The sequence below is a fragment of the Taudactylus pleione genome, unplaced genomic scaffold, assembly GCF_031769625.1.
Source record: "Taudactylus pleione unplaced genomic scaffold, aTauple2 ptg000478l, whole genome shotgun sequence".
In the NCBI taxonomy this organism is placed as follows: domain Eukaryota; kingdom Metazoa; phylum Chordata; class Amphibia; order Anura; family Myobatrachidae; genus Taudactylus; species Taudactylus pleione.
In genome coordinates, this window is record NW_028284880.1 from 2664062 (window position 1) to 2683552 (window position 19491).

The following is a 19491-nucleotide window of genomic DNA, read 5'->3' on the forward strand; positions in this document are numbered from 1 at the left end:
GCTCGCGAGCGACAGGTCCACGCTATCAGCCTTGTCTCCGACTTGTTTCTTCACCAGTTGATTGACCTTTTTGCAGTGAGTGGAATGGACCCAGGTATCTCTCTCGGCCACCTTCAAAGATGTAGTACTTGTCAGCAGCACCTGAGACGGACCTTCCCACCGATCAGTCAAAAACCTGAACGCAAGAAATTTCTGATCATTACATATTCTCCTGGTTCAACATCATGACAGTTAGTTTCAGGCATATAATTAGACAACAATTTCAGTTTCTGCTGCTGTTGCTTGCTTACTCATTGATATAAGATACTTTACAGTTACCTCGTTGTTACTCTTCAAGTCTTCCTGTGGACTTATAATCAAATGAGGTTGTCTACCGAACAATATTTCAAATGGGGACAGATTTAGAGGAGGTCTAGGAGTGGTCCTTATGCTATGTAGGACCAAAGGTAACGATTCTGGCCATCCTAATCCAGTCTAGGAGCCCGGAGGACTCTTGCCCACATCCCTTGGACTTCCAAATGGACTTTTCCTGAATTGAACACAAATTTTGCATCTCAATTAATTTCAGCATATCAATTGTTTGGAAAGACATAACTTTTTCAGTTGGAGAAAACATTTTCAACCCTGCTGCCCATTTTGCAGTTTCATCGGCTGTTGTTGCCCAGTGACACCGGATCATCCTCACATGTATGGGCTTTACATTTAATTACTGCCACTGCTTTGGGCAGTTGGATTGCTTCTAATAGATGTTTTATGTGTCGGGAATGTGCAACTGGTGTGCCTGCTGCTGTCATAAAATTTCTCAAAATTTAGAGCCCCAAAATCGTGCACCACCCCGATCGCGTACCTCAAGTCAGTGCAAATGTTAGCAGATTTGCCTGCTGCTAGTTCACATGGTCTAATTAGTGCTACTAACTCTGCCACCTGGGCTGAGTGAGGAGGACCAAGAGGCTTAGCTTCTATGATGTCTGTGTCATTTACAACAGCATAACCTGTGCATAATTCACCTGTGTCTGTTTGTCTATGACAACTCCCATCCGTATAAAAATTCACATCCACATTCTCTAAAGGTGTGTCATGTATGTCAGGTCTAGCAGTAAAGGTCTGATTCAGATATGTCATACAATCGTGCGTAACATTATGTCTGCCAAACTCACCTCCCGCCAGCAACTCGTCTCCTTCCACCCTTTGTACATCATGTTGTACATATGGTAAATACATTGCTGGATTCAGCGTGCTGCAACGTTTAACAGTGATGTTTGCGGGTGCGATTAGTGCTAGTTCCCATTTGGTAAACCTAGCTGAAGAGACGTGTCTGGTTTGAGCTGAGTTCAACAGAGCAGATACAGCATGGGGAGTGTAGACAATCATATCATGACCCAATACTATGTCCTCACTTTTACTCACCATTAGAGCGGTAGCTGCTACACTTCTCAAACAGGTGGGGAGTGATCTTGCCACAGTGTCCAATTGGGCACTGTAGTATGCTACAGGCCTACTGGCATCACCATGTTTTTGTGTAAGGACACCTGCAGCACAACCATCGGCTTCCGTACAATACAAATCAAAAGGTTGTTCATAGTCAGGAATTCCCAATGCAGGAGCTCTTGTCAGACTATCCTTAAGATTAACACGATCGGGCTTTGAGGAAGAGACTAATTCCTGTAAAGGTAAGGCCAAAATAGAAAAACCTGGGATCCACATTCTACAGTATCCACACATTCCCAAGAAGGTACGAATTTGCTGTTGATTCTGCGGCAGTGTCATGTTTTGTAATGGCCTGAATTCTATCCATTGTGAGATGGCGTAAACCCTGGGTTAGGCAGTGTCCCAAATATTTTACTCTGGATTGGCACGGCTGTAGTTTGTCCTTAGCCACCTTGTGTCCTGTATGCGAGAGATGAAGTAACAAAAGTTTAGTATCATTTAAACATGACATAAACGAGTCAGAATATAGCAATAAATCGTCCACATATTGAATTAGAACAGATCCATTGGCAGGTTGGAAAGATTGTAAACAGTCGTGCAATGCCTGGGAGAAGATACTGGGGCTGTCTATGAAACCTTGGGGTAACCGTGTCCATGTGTATTGTAAACCTTTGTATGTAAATGCGAATAGATACTGACAGTCAGGGTGGAGAGGCACAGAGAAGAAAGCAGAACAGAGGTCAGTGACAGTGAAATGGGTTGCATTTGGTGGGATCTGCATCAGAATGACAGCTGGATTTGGCACTACAGGGAATTGGCTCTCTACTACCTTATTAACACCTCTAAGGTCTTGTACCAGCCTATAACCCCTCCCACCACTCTTTTTCACTGGAAAAATGGGACTGTTCGCTACACTAGCTGTACGAACTAAAATTTCCTGTTGCAATAATCGCTCAATTATTGGAAAAATCCCTAAATCTACCTCCTGTTTTAGTGGGTAATGGGGAATTTTTGGAGCTTGCCTACCGCCTTTTAAATTTACCATTACGGGGCTTACGTTTGCCATTAATCCAGTGTCCTGTACATCATTAGTCCAAAGGGAATCTGGAATTTGGGACAACATTTCATCTACCTGGGATGGCTTTTCATTTAGGCTTGTAGAGTGATACATTATCCTTTGGGGAGTGTTCAATATATCCCGCACCTTGTGTGCAACTCTCTCTGGGATATCTTAAAATACACCATCAGGGGTGCAGTATATAACGCATCCCATCTTACATAACAAGTCTCTGCCCAGCAGGATAGTAGGAGCCACAGCAGCCAGAAGGAAAGAATGCCTAGTATGCAACGGCCCAATAGCAACCTCTGTGGACTTTGTTAAAGGATAATGTTCCCTTTACCTGTTACACCCATTGTTGGTACTGTCTCGTTGGTCACCTGTAAATTAACGGGAGATTTTATCACTGACCTGGTCGCCCCTGTGTCTACAAGAAAAGGATATTCAGTACTAGCTTCATCAACCATCATGACCGGTTCTTCCCTAGTACTTCCCGTTAACCTGACCATCTGTAGACTACAGGTATGACCTGACCCTTAGTGTTGGCTACCATTCTCCAATAAAGCATTTACGGCCACAATTGGAGCTGGTGCCTGTTGGACATTTGCTGGTCTCTGTGCATATCCCTTATGAGGATATCCAGGTCTTCCCTGACTTGGGGTTCCTACTCTTTTTACCGTACAGTTTCTACTTAAGTGTCCTGTTTGTTTACAATTAAAACATGTTCGTGGATCGGGTGAAGACATGTGTTGTTGTGAGGTTTGAGTAGAGGGTAAAGGTGGTGGGTATGGGTAAGGATAGGGAGGGTAAGGGTATTGTGGGGGATAAGAAGTTTGTGAGTAGTATGGGACCTGTGGTTGTATCGGGTTAGTGGGATAGAGTTGTGTTTGTTGTTGCGTGGGGTTAGTGAGGGCACATACTTGTTCAGATGTAAGTGTGTGTGCAAGTGCAAGTGTGTCTGTTGGCTGTGATGTTACTGTCATTCCCTCCAGAGCTTGGATACTGACAGCCATTAGTTTTTCACTCTGGGCTTCTCTCTTCTTTGAGATGTTTTTGTCATGTTTGATGGCGGTTTCTATGAGGGTATCTATTGTGAGTCCCCGCCAGCCAGGCTGTGAGGTCTGAACCCGGGTTTTTAAACTCTCTTTCAGACCGTCCACGAGTACCGTGACTATCATTCCCCTGTGGTGAGTGCTATCTTTAATATCCTCTATCCCAGTGTACTGGGTGATAGCCTGCAGAGCCCGATCACAATAATCTTCTGCAGTTTCACTCTCCTTTTGCTTAATGGTGAAAATTTTATTCCAGTTAACTACTACCGGAAAATATATACCCAATTGAGTTACAATGCGGGAAATGTTACCTTGGTTTACTTGGTCTTTTAAGGGAACGTCACCATCCAATACACAATCCGTGATAAATTTTGTCATGTCGGTATTGCGTGGTAGACAGGTCCTTAACACCACATGCCAATCTTTATTAGTGGGCTCATGTGAACTACCCAAATTTCTCTAAAATCTTTGACATTTGGCTAGTTCCTTTTTGGGATCGGGGAAATCATTTATGATGGAATTTAGTTCTGCTCTTGTCCAAGGACAATGCATTACTGCTTCCCTCGTGGGCACTATACCGTTCGCATCTGCATTTCCATTTGGAACGGTTATTGTCCGAATGGGATGCAGACCGGTAGCGCTGCTACCTTTGACCTGGTTACTTGGCTGGGGGTTTAGTCTGCTGCTGCTACGTATGGTATGAACAACTTCCTCTACGGGTGCAGCGGGTGTTAACACTTCCCTTGCTGTTACTGATGGAGATGGCGGCACCACTCGTGATTGTGGTGATGCAGCATCTATCATCTGCACAGCATAGGAAATGGCATACATTACAATAGGCTCATCATCCACATCATAAACATTTTCTTTATGGTTGCTTAAGAGAGGGTACAAATTGCTTGTTACATTTTTATAAGTATTTTTGGTAACTGTATTTGCATCTCCATCCACATAAGGTGGGGGAGGTGGGCAATACTCTCCACAACGCTACCTCGCCGCACGTGCACGCCATTTTGTGGCTCGCCCGTATTGCAATCTAGCGTCGCGGATGTATTCTCTGGCAATGTGGTCGCGACTTTAGTTTGCGTCGTTTGCACATTTTTAAGCCACGCATCCCCTTCATGCTGCCACAGTTTTAAACATTCATAATATTTAACCTTTTTCTCTCGGGAGCGCATCAGACTGATGTGATCCCGGACATTATCTAATACATTTTTATCAAAACTACCAATTCTGGGAAACGGTCTAACACTCTTTATCGTCATTTTAAACCATACATCACAATACCTTATCGCATAAGTACCGTACTTAGTATGCATAATATGACTAGCCGATCCGATCGGCGCCTCCATTAGCAGCACATCATTGTCTAACATCTCTACTGTTTGCGCGGCTCCCATTCTGAGACAAAATCCTACGCTTTTCAATAAAGATTTAAACTGGTGAAAGACAATCAAGATGCTTTCTCTTACCGGTGGACGATTTAAGTCGGCGGCGCCCACACACCTGGATAAGATTTGAAAAAGGCAACTTCCACACCCGGATAAGATTTAGTAAGGCAACTTCCACACCTATGGAAGTTTTTATGTCGGCCACTACCACGCACCTCTCTACAACAAAGACAACATGTACACCTGCTACTGTGTATAGAACGGTAATGCTGCTTACCAAGCGACTAGCACTTAGCCCTTAAAGGTCATACGGTACCTTTAACTGTAGGGAACAAGTTACCCCTACCAACAAACACTCACTGTTACACACTTTCCTGCGCAGAAAAATACACGTTAACCCAGATATTGATAATAATTGAAAAATGTAAACCTCAACGGCTTTATTTAAACACGTGGCAGCACAAACGGAAGTGCGTATACGCTATTGTGCGACCAGTCGCATACACAAATATGCGACTACCACACAACCGTATGACAACCTTTTAGCTGCATACACAAAAGTGCGTCTTTGCTGTGCGCAAACCTGCAACTCAGCCGCGTACTCAGTACTGTGGCACCCCTTTAAACGTTAGGTTCTATCAACAGAGGAAAACAAACTTTTTCCTCTCTTGTCCCTGGATTCTAGTCAGCTTCCTTGATTCACATGGAGACGGATAGCGATCTTTCAGCACAAAGCGGTTGCAGGTAAACCCTGCATGTGGCCACTCCACCCTTTGCTGAAATATCGATAGCCGTATGTACCGTGTGAGCAGGTAAGTGACTTCACTACGAGCCCCCAACTAACGATACTGAATCAGAACCTCTATACACTCCTCCTATACCTTCTAATATCCTGCGTATACCTTCTAATATCCTGCCTATACTTTCTAAGGATGACGCTAATTTGCGTATGCAGTCATGCAGTAAATAAAGACTTAAGACCTGGAATCTGTGGTTCCAAAGCACAAGTATTATTCAAGCAAAAGTGCAGTCAGTTACACGCTATTGATCCAGACACAATTCGGCGCAAAGGAATTATACAGACCCAAGTACAGTATACATACGCAGCGCTTCCGGACCAGATGTTGGGCATCAGCAAGAAACCCCTCGTGCATTCAGCATGAAGACTAAAAACCCAATGTTGGAGCACACATATTTATACCCCCCAGGAATAGACAAAACAATAGGGACGTTTGTTGCTGATGCTATTGGTTCCCAAGGGGGATCCATCTGTTACAGTGCATTTAACAGGCTGATTCAAATAGACACAACCCAGCCTCTAACAACTGAGGGTCCCTAGATTCTCCCACATGCAACATCCTAACAGTTATTCATATCATATACATTTGTTGCTTGAAGTCTCTGCGGTCCATAAGTCGAGAATGCATGATGCGATCTCCCCACCGATAATACCGGAATACTGTGGAAAGAGTACGCATCAGTACAAAACCAAACACGACTTACTTAGCATGTATAAAACCTTAGTTACCAAACAATCTTTATTTCATAACATTTATAATAAACAAACTTAAATCTTATACCTTAAAGCTTATGAAACCTTGTATGTGAATATGTAATGTGTGAGTATGCGGGGTTTGATATAAAGACGCTAGTTAACTTGGTGCAGATGCGTGCGCATTTAGCTACTAAATGGTGTTTTCATATAGGATCTTATGCATTCGCTAATATGCGACTAGTTAACAGCGCAATTGTGCGTATTACTGTGTGTATGAGAAATGAGGAAAGATGCAATCGCATGGTGCTAATAGTAATCTCGCCATATGTACTTAATTGTGAGTTTATCTAAAATGGCGCTGAGGCGGCCATTCGCAAAATGGCATCTTGCGATTTCATTTCCAAGATGGCGCCTTGCGGCCAGTCCCAAGATGGCGTCGCCGCGATTCAATTTTAAACTGATATTGTCTCAGCCAATTTCCCAGCTTCGACAGTCACTACCCGTTTCATGGTAAGAGTGGTCAGTCGCAAATTAAAAGTGCCTCCAGGCTTGCTGGGAGGCGGAGAGATCTCGAGGGTTGCTGTGAAAAATTGTAAATGTCGATTCGCAGTTTAAAGCGAACCGTGCACTGCCCACGGATTGGCACAAGACTGTGTTTGACGGCTGTACTAAAAAAGAAAAAAAAGAAATGTTTTATACATCAAACATAACTTTCCAAACCGTCTCGAGGGCAGAATAACAGTATGAGCTCATTAGGCCACATATAACAGTTGCTTATAATTTATATTATTTTTTAAAATATTAATCAGTACACCGTGAACCGTTGTAAGGACAGTCAAATCCCCAAGCACTAGTTCCTTAATCACCCAAATAACCAGTAACGGTTCAAGCACCCTTCACTTCGTGTTAATTGGCACTTCAGCTTCTATCCCTCTTCATTTCCTTTCTAGAGGTGTGCTAAAATACCAAACTAATGTAGAAGAACATCCTCCCGGATGCCTCCGGCTAAACGGGACCGAGAACTATTCCGTTCCACTTACTTGGGTTAATGGAGAAGCATATTTGCAGAATACAACAAAAACCGCCCCGGGCCACTCTCAAGAGGAACTTTTAATTAACAACACACTGAGGATATGCACCACAGAGCCTGTGTTTCACCCCCATTTTCCAGAGGTATGTAAGTGTGTGCGGTATAATAATTATTATATCAATGTAATTATTCAATCATATGTAATATTGATTGGTGTATTGTGCTCCCAACATGAGCTCTTCTTTCATGGGACCAGGTGAATACCTGACTCAGATAGTTATAATAATACAAATATGTACAGCAGGGGGCAGTGGTAGGAGCAATTATTAGAATTAAAAAACAGGCTTTACTTACTTACCTGGGTGTTTATTTACTAAAGTTCAATTTGGGATTAATTTTTACGAATCTCTTAAATCAACTGAAATCGAATTGAAATCGAATGGCAAAAACCCCTAGCAAATCTCAAATTGACTAAGATTCTATTTTCCATTCGATTTTTCAAATCGAATTCGATCTTGTTTCATATTAAGAAGGAATTCGATGTTCGATTTTGCATGTTCATGTACAAATCGAGCACCAAATCCCACTCCAAATTGAACTTCAAATTCCCAAATGAATAGACCTGCTTCATGGTTTAATTTTTAGCATGAGCAGGTCTGATTGACACAGATGCATGCATACATCAGAGAGATGCATGCATGTATATTAGTGTAAATTGCTTGTTAAGTGTTAATTTAAAAAAAATAAATAAATGACGTGGGATCCCCCCCAAAAGCACAACTAGCCCCGGACTTTTCATAGCCAGCCCTGGTTGTGTAAATACAGGGGAATTCAGATGGTTCCCCTGTATTTAGCGCAACCAGCACCAGGCTCTGAGCCGGTGCTGGTTCTGGAAATAGAGGGGAAAAATTGCGTAGGGTTCCCCTATAATTTCCATAACCAGCACCTGGCTATTTCTATCGGGAAGGGTAATGCCAAAGCCAGGGAAACCCTATCTCCGGTTTCCCGGCCGAAACATCACTGGGGAGTTGTGGATCCCCCAATAAAGGGGTCCGCTTCTCCAGGGCATCCTCAGGCCTAGGCTGATAGCCCGGGGCTATTCCCGGCACCCCTGGGCGGTGAGTGCCAGGTTGATATTGTGAAATGTGTGTAAAAATGTAAGTGTAAACATTGTCTTTAGCAGTACAACTGTAGGTCCCAGCAAGCTTCCCCCGCATGCTGGTACTTGGAGAACCACAAGTACCAGCATGCAGGGAATAAAGGGCCCGCTGGTACCTGTAGTTCACCTGTAAAGAAATGTTAAAATAAAGACAAGATGCACACACCATGACAGTATACGGACATTACACACATACACACTCACACATACTCACCTATAATACATGCAGGCGCGCCAAGAGCGATGCCGGGCCTGGATGAAGGGGTAGTGACCTAATAACAGGAGATCTGGCCATGCCCCCTTAGGGGAAAAAAGAATAAAAACAATATTTTTGGAGTGGCGCTGCACGCTGGGGAGGGGGGCGGCGTTGTGAGCTTCCTGAGCTCAGTGCATAGTCAGTGGGTGTCGCGATCAGTGTGATCACTCCCCCCACAGGCAGAGGATGCTACTTACCAGCCGCAAGCAGTCTCTATGCAGCCCAGCACACAGCAGCGTGTGCTGGGCTGCTGTAATGAAAGAGGAAGGGAGGGGCGTCGCCGGATACGGGCCCCTCCAGGAACCCCAGGCCCGTGTAATTAGTACCTGCTCCCCCCCCCCCCCTGTGTCTTAGCGTGCGGCGCCAATGTCTTCGCAAGCCAGTGTAATGATGCCCACTTGCCCTTCGTTACACACGTCAACTCCAGGAAGTGTATGTAACAATCGGTAACATCGGGAACCATCGGAGGCATACGTAGTGCTTGTGGTAGACCCTATCCTACCGCAAGCACTGCGACTGCTTCAGTAAAAAAAAAAAAACAGGTGACGTGTACAATGACGCAGCCTTGTAATTATGGACACACATAAAACGCTGTTTTGCTGCTCAGACACGCCTGCGTTCGCACCACCACTCCCCCGTTTTCTAGGACCATCCCCTGTCACCACCCACAAACATCCCATTCTGTCAGTGAAACTAGCGGGCCTTCTGTGTTATCCAAGCGATCGCTTCCCGATCGCTATCACTGGCTCACGAATGCGCATTCGGGCAACAATCGGCCATAGCATTTGAGCGCAGCATTGTGTCCAGGTCAAAATGATGGTACCTCCCGAATGACGGGCTCAGCCGCAGCATTTCCCATAGAAGTGCTGTGGCTGAGCGTTGATTAGCTGAGAGAGGTCAGCCTCCGCCTCTCTCAGCCAATGAACGGCTCCCATACAGTGACCCCAGTAGTGGTCCCCTTATGCAGTACCCCCAGTAGTGCCCCTTATGCAGTGCCCCCAGTATTAGTACCCCCTATGCAGTGCCCCCAGTAGTAGTCCCCCCTATTCAGTGTCCCCAGTAGTAACCCCCCTATGCATTGCCCACAGTAGTAATCCCCCCTATGATTTGCCCAGAGCCGGCACTAGCCAAATTAGTGCCCTAGGCATGATTTTGGGTTGTGCCCCCCAGTTGTAGTCCCCTCTATGCAGTGCCCTCAGTAGTAGTCCCCTCTATGCATTACCCTCAGTAGTAATCCCCCCTGTGTATTGCCCAGAACCAGTCCTAGCCAAATTAGTGCCCTAGGCATGATTTTGGGTGGTGCCCCTCTTCCCGTGGGATCCTGAAAAGGGGTGTGGCCAGAACAGCACGGTATCAACACCCACCCTCACCCACCACCCCTTTCCCAGCAGTGAGAACCACAGCACCATGGCTCCTCTCCCAGTTCCAAACTTACTTTACTTGAGCGCAGCCTGCAGAGCCGTCCGACTCAAGGTACAGCAAGCCACAGGCGGCGAATCGGCTTTTCCCATCTCTGGCTGGCAGGCCGCTGCTGTGTGTGATGATTGCTGGAGGCGGAACCCAGAGCGCCATGAGGTGTGACTCACTACTCTGAGCTCCACAAAGGCCCATGGTACAGCAGCCCTCCCACGACCATTTATTTACAGTCCTGAATGAGCCTCTGCCCATACGCAGAAGCTAATTCTGATTGTGTGGCATCTCAGAGCTTGCCCGACGCTAACCACTAGCCGCTGTCCAGGTGCTCCGCTCCCGCAAACTGCTGCCGACTGTTCTGCTGCTGCCCGCTCACCATTTGCTGCTGCCAGTTCCAATCGGATCTGTCAGCTGAGCTCTGATCGTGGATGCTACGAAGCTGCAGTAGCAGCTGCTAGAGTCTCTGCCCAGCTGGCAGCAGGTGCCCCGGCCGGCCCTTCACCAAACTTCCACCGGCCCTAGGCAGATTTAGATGCCCCTAGGCATTTGCTTAGTTTGTCTATGCCTAGGGTCGGCTCTGGCATTGCTCACAGTAGTAATTCCCTCTTATGCATTGCCCCCAGTAGTAGTTCCCACCCTATGCATTGCCCCCAGCAGTAATCCCCCCTATACATTGTCCCCAGTAGTAGTCCCCCCTATGCATTGCCCCCAGTAGTAATCTCCCCCTATGCAGTGCCCCCAGTAGTAGTTCCCACCATATGCATTGCCCCCAGTAGTAATCCCCCCTATGCATTGCCCCCAGTAATCCCCCCTATACATTGTCCCCAGTAGTAGTCCCCCCTATGCATTGCTCCCAGTAGTAATCCCCCCTATGCTGTGTCCCCAGTAGTAGTTCCCACCCTATGCATTGCCCCCAGTAGTAATCCCCCCTATGCATTGCCCCCAGTAGTAATCCCCCCTATGCATTGCCCCCAGTAGTAACCCCCCTATGCATTGTCCCCAGTAGTAGTCCCCCTATGCAGTGCCCCCAGTAGTAATTCCCTCCTATGCATTGCCCCCAGTAGTAGTCCCCCATATACAGTACCCCCAGTAGCGGTCACCCCCTCATACAGTGCCCCCCAGTAGCGACCCTCCCTATAAAGTGCCCCTAGTAGCGGCCACCCCCCCATACAGTGCCCCCCAGTAGCGTCCTTCCCTATACAGTGCCCCCCAGTAGTAGACCCCCATATACAGTGCCCCCAGCAGCGGCCCTTCCTATACAATGCCCCTAGTAGCAGCCACCCCCCTATACTGTGCCCCCAGTAGCGCCCCCCCTATGCTGTGCCAGTTCCTGTGCCTCCTTATACACACACACAAAAAGAAAAACACAACTTACCTGAATCCCTGCTCCTGCCTCGACCGCCGTTTGTCCACTCCTCCCGGCCTGCTCTTCTGCATTATGGGAGAGACGTCATGATGTCTCTCCCATGCATCTGTGTCAAATAGAACTTCTCCTGCTCAAACTGGAAGCATGAAGCAGTTCTATTCATTTGGGGATTTGCAGTTCGATTTTGCGTTCGTTTTACTTTCGTTTTCAAAATCAAATGTTAGTAAATTAAGGGATCCTATATTCTTCTATGGGAAAACATCGATGTTTTTCAGAAATTCGATTTTGAATGTTCAAATTGGGCTTGAATAAATCCCCTCTAAGAAAATCGAACCAAAATTGAACTGAAAACAAAATCGAACTTTATTAAATAAACCTCCTGGTCTCTTCTATGCGAAGCAGGGTGTAACTGGTCCTCTAGCTCATTAATTCTGCATTTATGCAGTCAACTGTATACTCTATCCACGAGCGTAATACAGGGAGCGGGACTTGATACATTATATGGATTTATATCAAAGATCACAAAGAGTGATAGACATGGGAAATCACTGGAATTATTTCATATATATGCTCATATTCTTTTATTTTTTGGGTTGTTGGAGGATGGTTAGTTATTCCTTAAAAGCTTCATTCAGAAATTTGCGTCGGTATCTTAATTGCCAGCCTTTTGTGACAATGCAGGAATACGCTGAAGTTTATTCCTTGGCAACATCAGAAATGTTTGTGACTACTCCTCGTGTCCACATCCATACATCTAGCCTCCTTGTGGGATCCACAGCCTTTCTAGTGGAGTGACCCGGTAGAGCCAAGCGTCTTTTCGTGCGACCTTTTCCCTTCAAGTGCGTCTTATTCGCAAAGTGACGCACAAGCAGCTTCTGTTGAGTAAAATGATATGCGGCATGCCTATATTCTGTGTGCGACTGACGCTGTATCTGCATTCCAAACGCTACATTACAGTGTTACAGTCGCTGCCACTGTAGCATAGCATTTCACATGCAGATACACCCGCAGTTGGGCATTTTATTACACAAGATAGTCCTCCTTCACGCAAGACTGTTCAACACCCAGCTGGAAAATATCCCTTTTTTATTAGATTCACACAGGAATAACACTGACTGTAGTTTCCCATTAATTGTACCATGGTGGCACAGTGACAAGTAATGTCAGTGCCCGCTCAAGGCACGTTCGACCCCTCCCAATCATTACCGATTTCAGTGGGACAGTACTGTTTTTTGGGCACTGCCCCGCTGTTCCACCCGGGGGGCGAAGTGGCCCGCAGGTGGTCGGGAAGTTGGGCACTGGAGAAAAGGAATGGATGTCGGGGGCAGCCCAGCTACTGACGTAGTGCTGGGCTCACCTTCAGCCTGACGTTAACTGGAGGCGTGCCATACTGGCACGCCCCCAAATAATGTAATTTAGGGGTCGTGACCTATGGTAATTAGGCCACTCTCCCATTTTCGCCCGCCAAGTGCAGGTAACTGCCGCATAAGTCCCATTCTGCACAGGGCGCAGCTCCCCCTGGAGCCGGCCCTGAGTAATGTTGCTTAGTAACACTGTAGTATTTGGTAGAAATCCGGTCGGGGTGCTATCTGAATGGAGTGTGTAAGATCTCTTCATACTTTCATGGGTTTCCTCCCACATTATAACAATATACTGGTGGCTTAACTGGCTTATAAATGTAACCCTCATTGACTGTTGTTGGCATGATGGGTTAATTTAAGGACAAGGTGTGCTGGGCATCTCATACCTGCTAAGTAGCACTTGCTGGTAAACCATAAAACTCTTCTGGAAGCATGAGACCGAAGAGTCTAGAACTGACTCATGGGGTAAGCGGGAAAAGAAAGGAGAGTTTGCGGCAAAGGATGTAAAAACAAGCAACGGAATGAGTTAGTCAGTCAGTTCATTGTAGTCATTGTGTGAGTAACCCGGAATTGTTGAGGGTGATTCAATCAGTGAGGGAACAAAGCTGCAGCCGGACTTAGGGGCCTATTCATCATACCTTAAAATTTGATGGAGCCAATTAGGTTTAGAACTCACATGGAGTTCTACCTAATTACAGGAGGAATTCATCATTCCTCCTCTCCATAACTATCTATTCCGAAAAGCTGGCATTTTTTGCGATGACAACTTGTCAGGAAATAGATACTTTTCCCTATCTACACTAACTTACCGCAGCTGGAATCCGTGCTGTACATGCGCTGTTCCATTCGTAAACCCAGCGCATACGCAGCACTACTTACAGCTGCAGTAATTTGTGTCCGACCACCAACAACCCCCCCCCCCTTCACCTCCCACCTGTCCCGCATTTACCTGCCCGCGCAGCAGCCTCCGGCTCCGTCCTGCTGGTCTGACATGTGGTCTCCCAGTAGACCACAGTACAGTATAGAGAAAAAAAAAAGTTATTTTTTTTTTCTAAACTTTATTTTGTCTGGATGGGAGAACACAGTTGTCCGAGCAACCACCGGAGCCAGAGGAGGGACCAGAGCTCCGGAGGGAGTTGCGGAGGACCTGTCCAGCTGGAAGCAGGTAAGTCTCACCTGCTATTCGCCACCTCACAGTGGCGGATAGTACCTCCATCAAATTCCGAAAATACATAATTTTCGGAATTTGATGAATACCATAATTTCCACATCCCCGTACTAATGTATGGGGAGTGTGGAAATTAACGCAGGTGGACTTAGCAAGGAGATATCAGTGATATCTCCTGTGCTAAGTGTGTTCATGAATACTAAAATAACGTTAATTAAGGAAAATGTCCTTAAAAACGTTATTTTAGTGTTGATGAATAGGCCCCTTAGGGAGCAGATGTGGTAGCATCACTGGCTGTGTAGAGTGCAGTAGACTTGCTCCAAGACAGAGCTAGGAGGGGAAGTCTAAAGGTGTGTTTCCTACGTTCCTAAACGGCAGAGAAACAGAAGTTGTGGGTATTAAACTATTCTAAAGAGGTCTCAGCAAGATCAAGGTAGTAGAGGAAACTAGACTCATCCTCATATTCTTAAACTAATTTCAGGTTTAGTTGTTTGCCACACTCAAACAAATACACTCAACAGGACTCTCTTGAGGTACCAAAAATCCTATTCAGCAGTGGATAAAATGTACAGTTTTCCTACACAAAGTGCTACACAAAGTCATAGGATACTTTTAAAACTCCAGTTCAACAGTCCCTACCATGTATAGTATAGTCTTCCCATACAAAGTGCTGCATAGTTTTAGCCGACTGGAAGTCTCTCGGCCATTTCGGGAGAGTAGGCAAGTATGCTCTCGGCATGTCTGTGTGACCCTGACCCATAATAAACCAATTTTCTTAACTTTCTCCTGCACCCCAACCCCTTAATCCAGCTCTGGAGGTGTGGGAGAGTGTAGATGTGTTATGGAAGTAACATGACTAATAGAGGCAGGAGGGACCAGAGTCCCAGCCACCTATCATTACATTTCAAAGTGATTACATCATTTTTATCAGCACTCAATTTTATTATATAGATTATGGACTGTGAATTTATAGGGTCTTTATATAGGACGAATTAGTGGTTAGGGTTTGACAAGTGATTCATGGTTTAGGTAAAAGGAACATGCAATATTTTAGTAAGGGAATGATGGCTGGAAAATATACTAAAAAGGGGAAATATTTAGTAGTTGGATATATTTTATTGGGAGGAGTAACTTTAAAAAAGGTTAAATCCCAGGATGTCTTGTGCTAAAAAAATACGTGGTGGTTTCCATTTTCCATTGCCGTTCTTGACATTATATATTGAAGTGTCACTAAAATACAATAGTGAGGATCAAGAAAGTATATTGCTACTAAGGTACTGTATTCCCTTTAATCAATTACTCACTCCCTTCAGGGTTATTATTTTCAACCTTTGTGTACTTGTGTGTAATATGATTGGGGAAGGGAGGGCACTGGTTCACTTACACTATAGGCCAGTTGTTCTCAAACCCATTCCTCACAACCCCAAACAGTTCATGTTTTCCAAGTCCCCCATGGATCTTTAAAATGTGACAGTTTGTAATACACCTGTGCACCTGCTAGGTGACCTGGAAAACGTGACCTGTTAGGGGTCCTGAGGACTGAGTTGAGAACCACTGCCATAGGCCAACGGGGTATCCCTGAGAAGACCCCTGGGGAACATCCTTTCTTGAAAGACAACTAAGGCTCGGCTCGAGTGGAAGCACCACCATGAAGACGCATCCAAAATAAAAGCTAGTAGTTTGGATTTGTGACACCCTATAACTAATCAAAAGCGTAATATACAAGTGAGTAGTTTTTACATAATTACCGTATATACTCGAGTATAAGTCGACCCGAATATAAGCCGAGGTACCTACTTTTACCACAAAAAACTGGGAAAACTTATTGACTCGAGTATAAGCCTAGGGTGGGAAATGGCAGCAGCTGGTAGTGCCCCCAGTAGTAATTCCCCCTGGTTGTGCCCCCAGTTGTAATCCCCCCCTTTTAGTGCCCCCAGTAGTAATCCCCCCTGGTAGTACCCCCAGTGGTAATCCCCCCTTTTAGTGCCCCCTGTAGTAATCCCCCCCTGGTAGTGCCCCCTGTAGTAATCCGCCCCTGGTAGTTCCCCCAGTGGTAATCCCCCCCTTTAAGTGCCCCCTGTAGTAATCGCCCCCTGGTAGTGCCCCCTGTAGTAATCGCCCCCTGGTAGTGCCCCCGGGTAGTGCCCCCAGTAGTCCCCCCCAGTAGAGAGAGACGTAATAAGAATTAAAAAAAAAAATCACTTACCTGAAACTCCCGCTCCTGGTCCCGCCGCTAACAGCTCCTCCGGCCGCTTTGCATGGGAGAGACGTCATCACTCATGACGTCTCTCCCATAACCCACTGCGGGAGCCAGAAGATGGCTCCCGCAGTGGGAGCAGCAGCAGCCGATGAGAGTCTGACAGACTCCCAGCGGCTACTGATTACAGCAAACACACAGCTGCCGGCTCCGGCGGCTGTGTGTTTGTGCTGTGTAGCGCTGACCGAACTCCGTCCGGTCAGCGCTACACTTCACTCGAGTATAAGCCGAGGGGGTACTTTTTCAGCACAAAAAATGTGCTGAAAAACTCGGCTTATACTCGAGTATATACGGTAAATTGGCCCTTGTGTGTTTATGTGTCTGCGGTTCCGTAAGTGAGTTAGATTTTAAGCTCCACTGTGGCAGGGACTTAAAAAGTATTATCTAATTAAGTAGTCTGAAGTATGATGGTGGTAGAGCGTAATAATAATATTAATAATTCATGTGTTCAGCATAACTTCGAGACAACAAGGAATATAGTAAAATATGCATTTCAGTGTTGTAGCTATGGGATTTAGTGTATTTCTAGAAAAATAAAGGGATTATAAACACTGTTTTTAAAGCATGTATATTTTCCCATTTAAATGACATTGCATTGAAGTTTTTACCATGGCTGTACAATAAAATGTTCCGCCGTTGCCAACGACTTACTAAATAATTCTGTCCGACACTTATTATGCATTACTTGATCTTTCTGAAACACATTAGGCTGAGCTGGCCTCCAGTCTGTCAGGTCAGCAAGTTAATTTGGGAGCTTAAATCAGAAGATGTACTTTCCGATAATTTGAAATGAACTCTTAAGAACTTTTCTAATTTGAACGGACTACTTTTAGATGTTGTACTTCGTGCTTTAAGACATGAGGACAGGGTGTTAAACAGGTGGCTTATTATCTTAGTAGGAGCAGTTTTTTGTTGATGACGCACAAGCTGCATAACGAGCTTTTATATTTTATTTGTTAGAGTTAGGCCACAACTTGATTCCAGGGTAACGGTTTGGGCATCAGTGCATATGACAGACATTGTCAACTAAAAATCATACAAATTTCACATCCAGAGGACATAAGGGTAAAGGTATGAAGCGGTGATATCCCCTTTTTTAGGGCATTTTTGATGGAAAAAAAAAAGGGTTTCTTCCTGAGTTTCCAAAATGTATGAAAAGATAGACCGTGGAACAGCGCCTTCATCTTTTGTTAATATCGCAACAACCAATGCCAGCTATTAACGCAAAGATTATGGGCACTCTTCTAAGGTTCTGAGAATGGGCCCCAGGGGAAAATAAAAATTCCTCATAGACTCCCGCAGTAGGTCGGAGAGTGGTTAGGCCTCTGGTGAGCTACATTGGAGCATAAATAGCTAAACCCGGATGAATATAACATTGGAACGCAGCAGAACGCCACTGACCAAGGGATTGGATATCCCCGTCGGATAAGCCAGCAGAAGCCGCAGATGAAGCAGCTCCTATTCTAAATGAGTGAGTACCGAACTCGCCCGGCTCGAGCTTTGAAAAAAAAAAAGCAAACAACGCTGCAAAAACATGACAAAACTGGTATTTCGTAACCGAGGATACATCCTTGCCCCATCCCATCGCCATGCATCTGCTCAAAGACGCGCGCCAGCGCCACCGGACATACTGCAGGAATGGGATATGGTTGAAGTGAAAGCCAGTGCCCTCTACCAGCCTGGTCCATACTGGGGCGCTGTGTACGGTCTTGCATCACTTCCAGGCATACAAATTACGTCCGCAATAGTGAGTGGTGGGTCAGCCCTCTTATAGGGGACAACTAATTCGCAGACCCAAAACGCTAAATGAAGTGTCATGGCAAAAACCTAATTGAAACAGCAAGCATTCAAAGCAGAAAATAAAAACAAACTGAAGGGACCGCAGCCATCAAGTAAAGCAACATGGACATATCAATGGGACACCTGCAGTCAACCGCTTTAGGGGTCGACCTGGACCAACCCCTGCAGGCCCCTGAAATTAGAAGGACCTGAAGGGGTCGGGCCTGTCATATAATGCAGAGAAAATAGACACGCCTACTAACATATGCCGTACCACAGCGAGCGAGCGCCCTTGCGAACACAGATCCCAAATAATTGTCAGCATGACTCTCTGCAAGCTCTTACGTGCCTGAGCCACTGAAACCAGAAAAAACACTCCCATTCCAATCAATCCCGCCTGATAACGGTGCAAAGTCCGGGGGGCAATGGCCCTCAAAGCTAACTCCTAAATACCGGCCTGATGATCTGCCAAACATAAGGACACTGGTCACCGGCCAGAGCGGCCTGAGGGGCTAATTCCTCTAATGGCAACAGTGCATCCGCAATCCCAATCCGTATACCAGGCACATGCATGGCAACAAAATGGACCTTAAGCAGTAGGCGACACAGAACAATTCATGCTAACAAACGAACAACCGGAAGAAAGGACGAACTCTGAGGTCAAGTGTTTGCAACGCGCCCAGGGTGTCGCAACAAAATCATACTCACGTTACCCAAGCGGTTCCCCAAGAGTTCTAAAGCAACCACAATGGTGAACAGCTCAAGCAACAGCATGTTCTTAGTGAACCCTTATGCAACCCACGTCAACGACCAAGGTGAAGCGCCCCACGAACCGTTGAGGTAAGCTAAAAAGCCAGTCACGACAGCAGCGTCAGTAAAATTGGAGCTGAGTGTTACTGCAGGAGTACTAAGCCACTTCCCTATGGGGATATAGCCGTAGCCAGCGCCATATACTACTGAAGCGTATAGGGGATGCCGTCTTACAGAGATCCGACAGCTGGACGGTTGGGGGCGGTACCAGATTCACAGGCACGGAAGCAAGCCTTTTCATTGTGAGGCCTACTTTTTTTTTTTGTAGATATTCAATGACATTCAAATGTTCCTGAGGGTGGGTTGCAGGGTAGCACGCCGCAAAAATAAAGAAACCCAACTGCCAATTATGGTAGGAGCAATAGGCCTCCTCAACCGTGAAAGAGCTGCGTCTGAACATTTAGAAGGCAATGGGGAAGCAGCAACTGCTGATGACTGATCAATTGATGACCCAGGCGTGGAAGACTGG

The 19491-nt window shown here is 45.8% G+C and overlaps 1 protein-coding gene across 2 annotated transcripts in view; it reads left to right on the plus strand.

Annotated features, from left to right (window-relative positions):
* Positions 1 to 19491, plus strand: part of NOX4 (NADPH oxidase 4) — a 278377-nt gene that overhangs the window by 108309 nt on the left and 150577 nt on the right. For both annotated transcript variants that reach the window (XM_088449030.1, XM_088449031.1), the window contains one exon: positions 7374 to 7596. In XM_088449030.1, coding sequence (XP_088305156.1) covers positions 7374 to 7596 — 223 coding nt within the window. The remainder of the gene's footprint in view (positions 1 to 7373; positions 7597 to 19491) is intronic.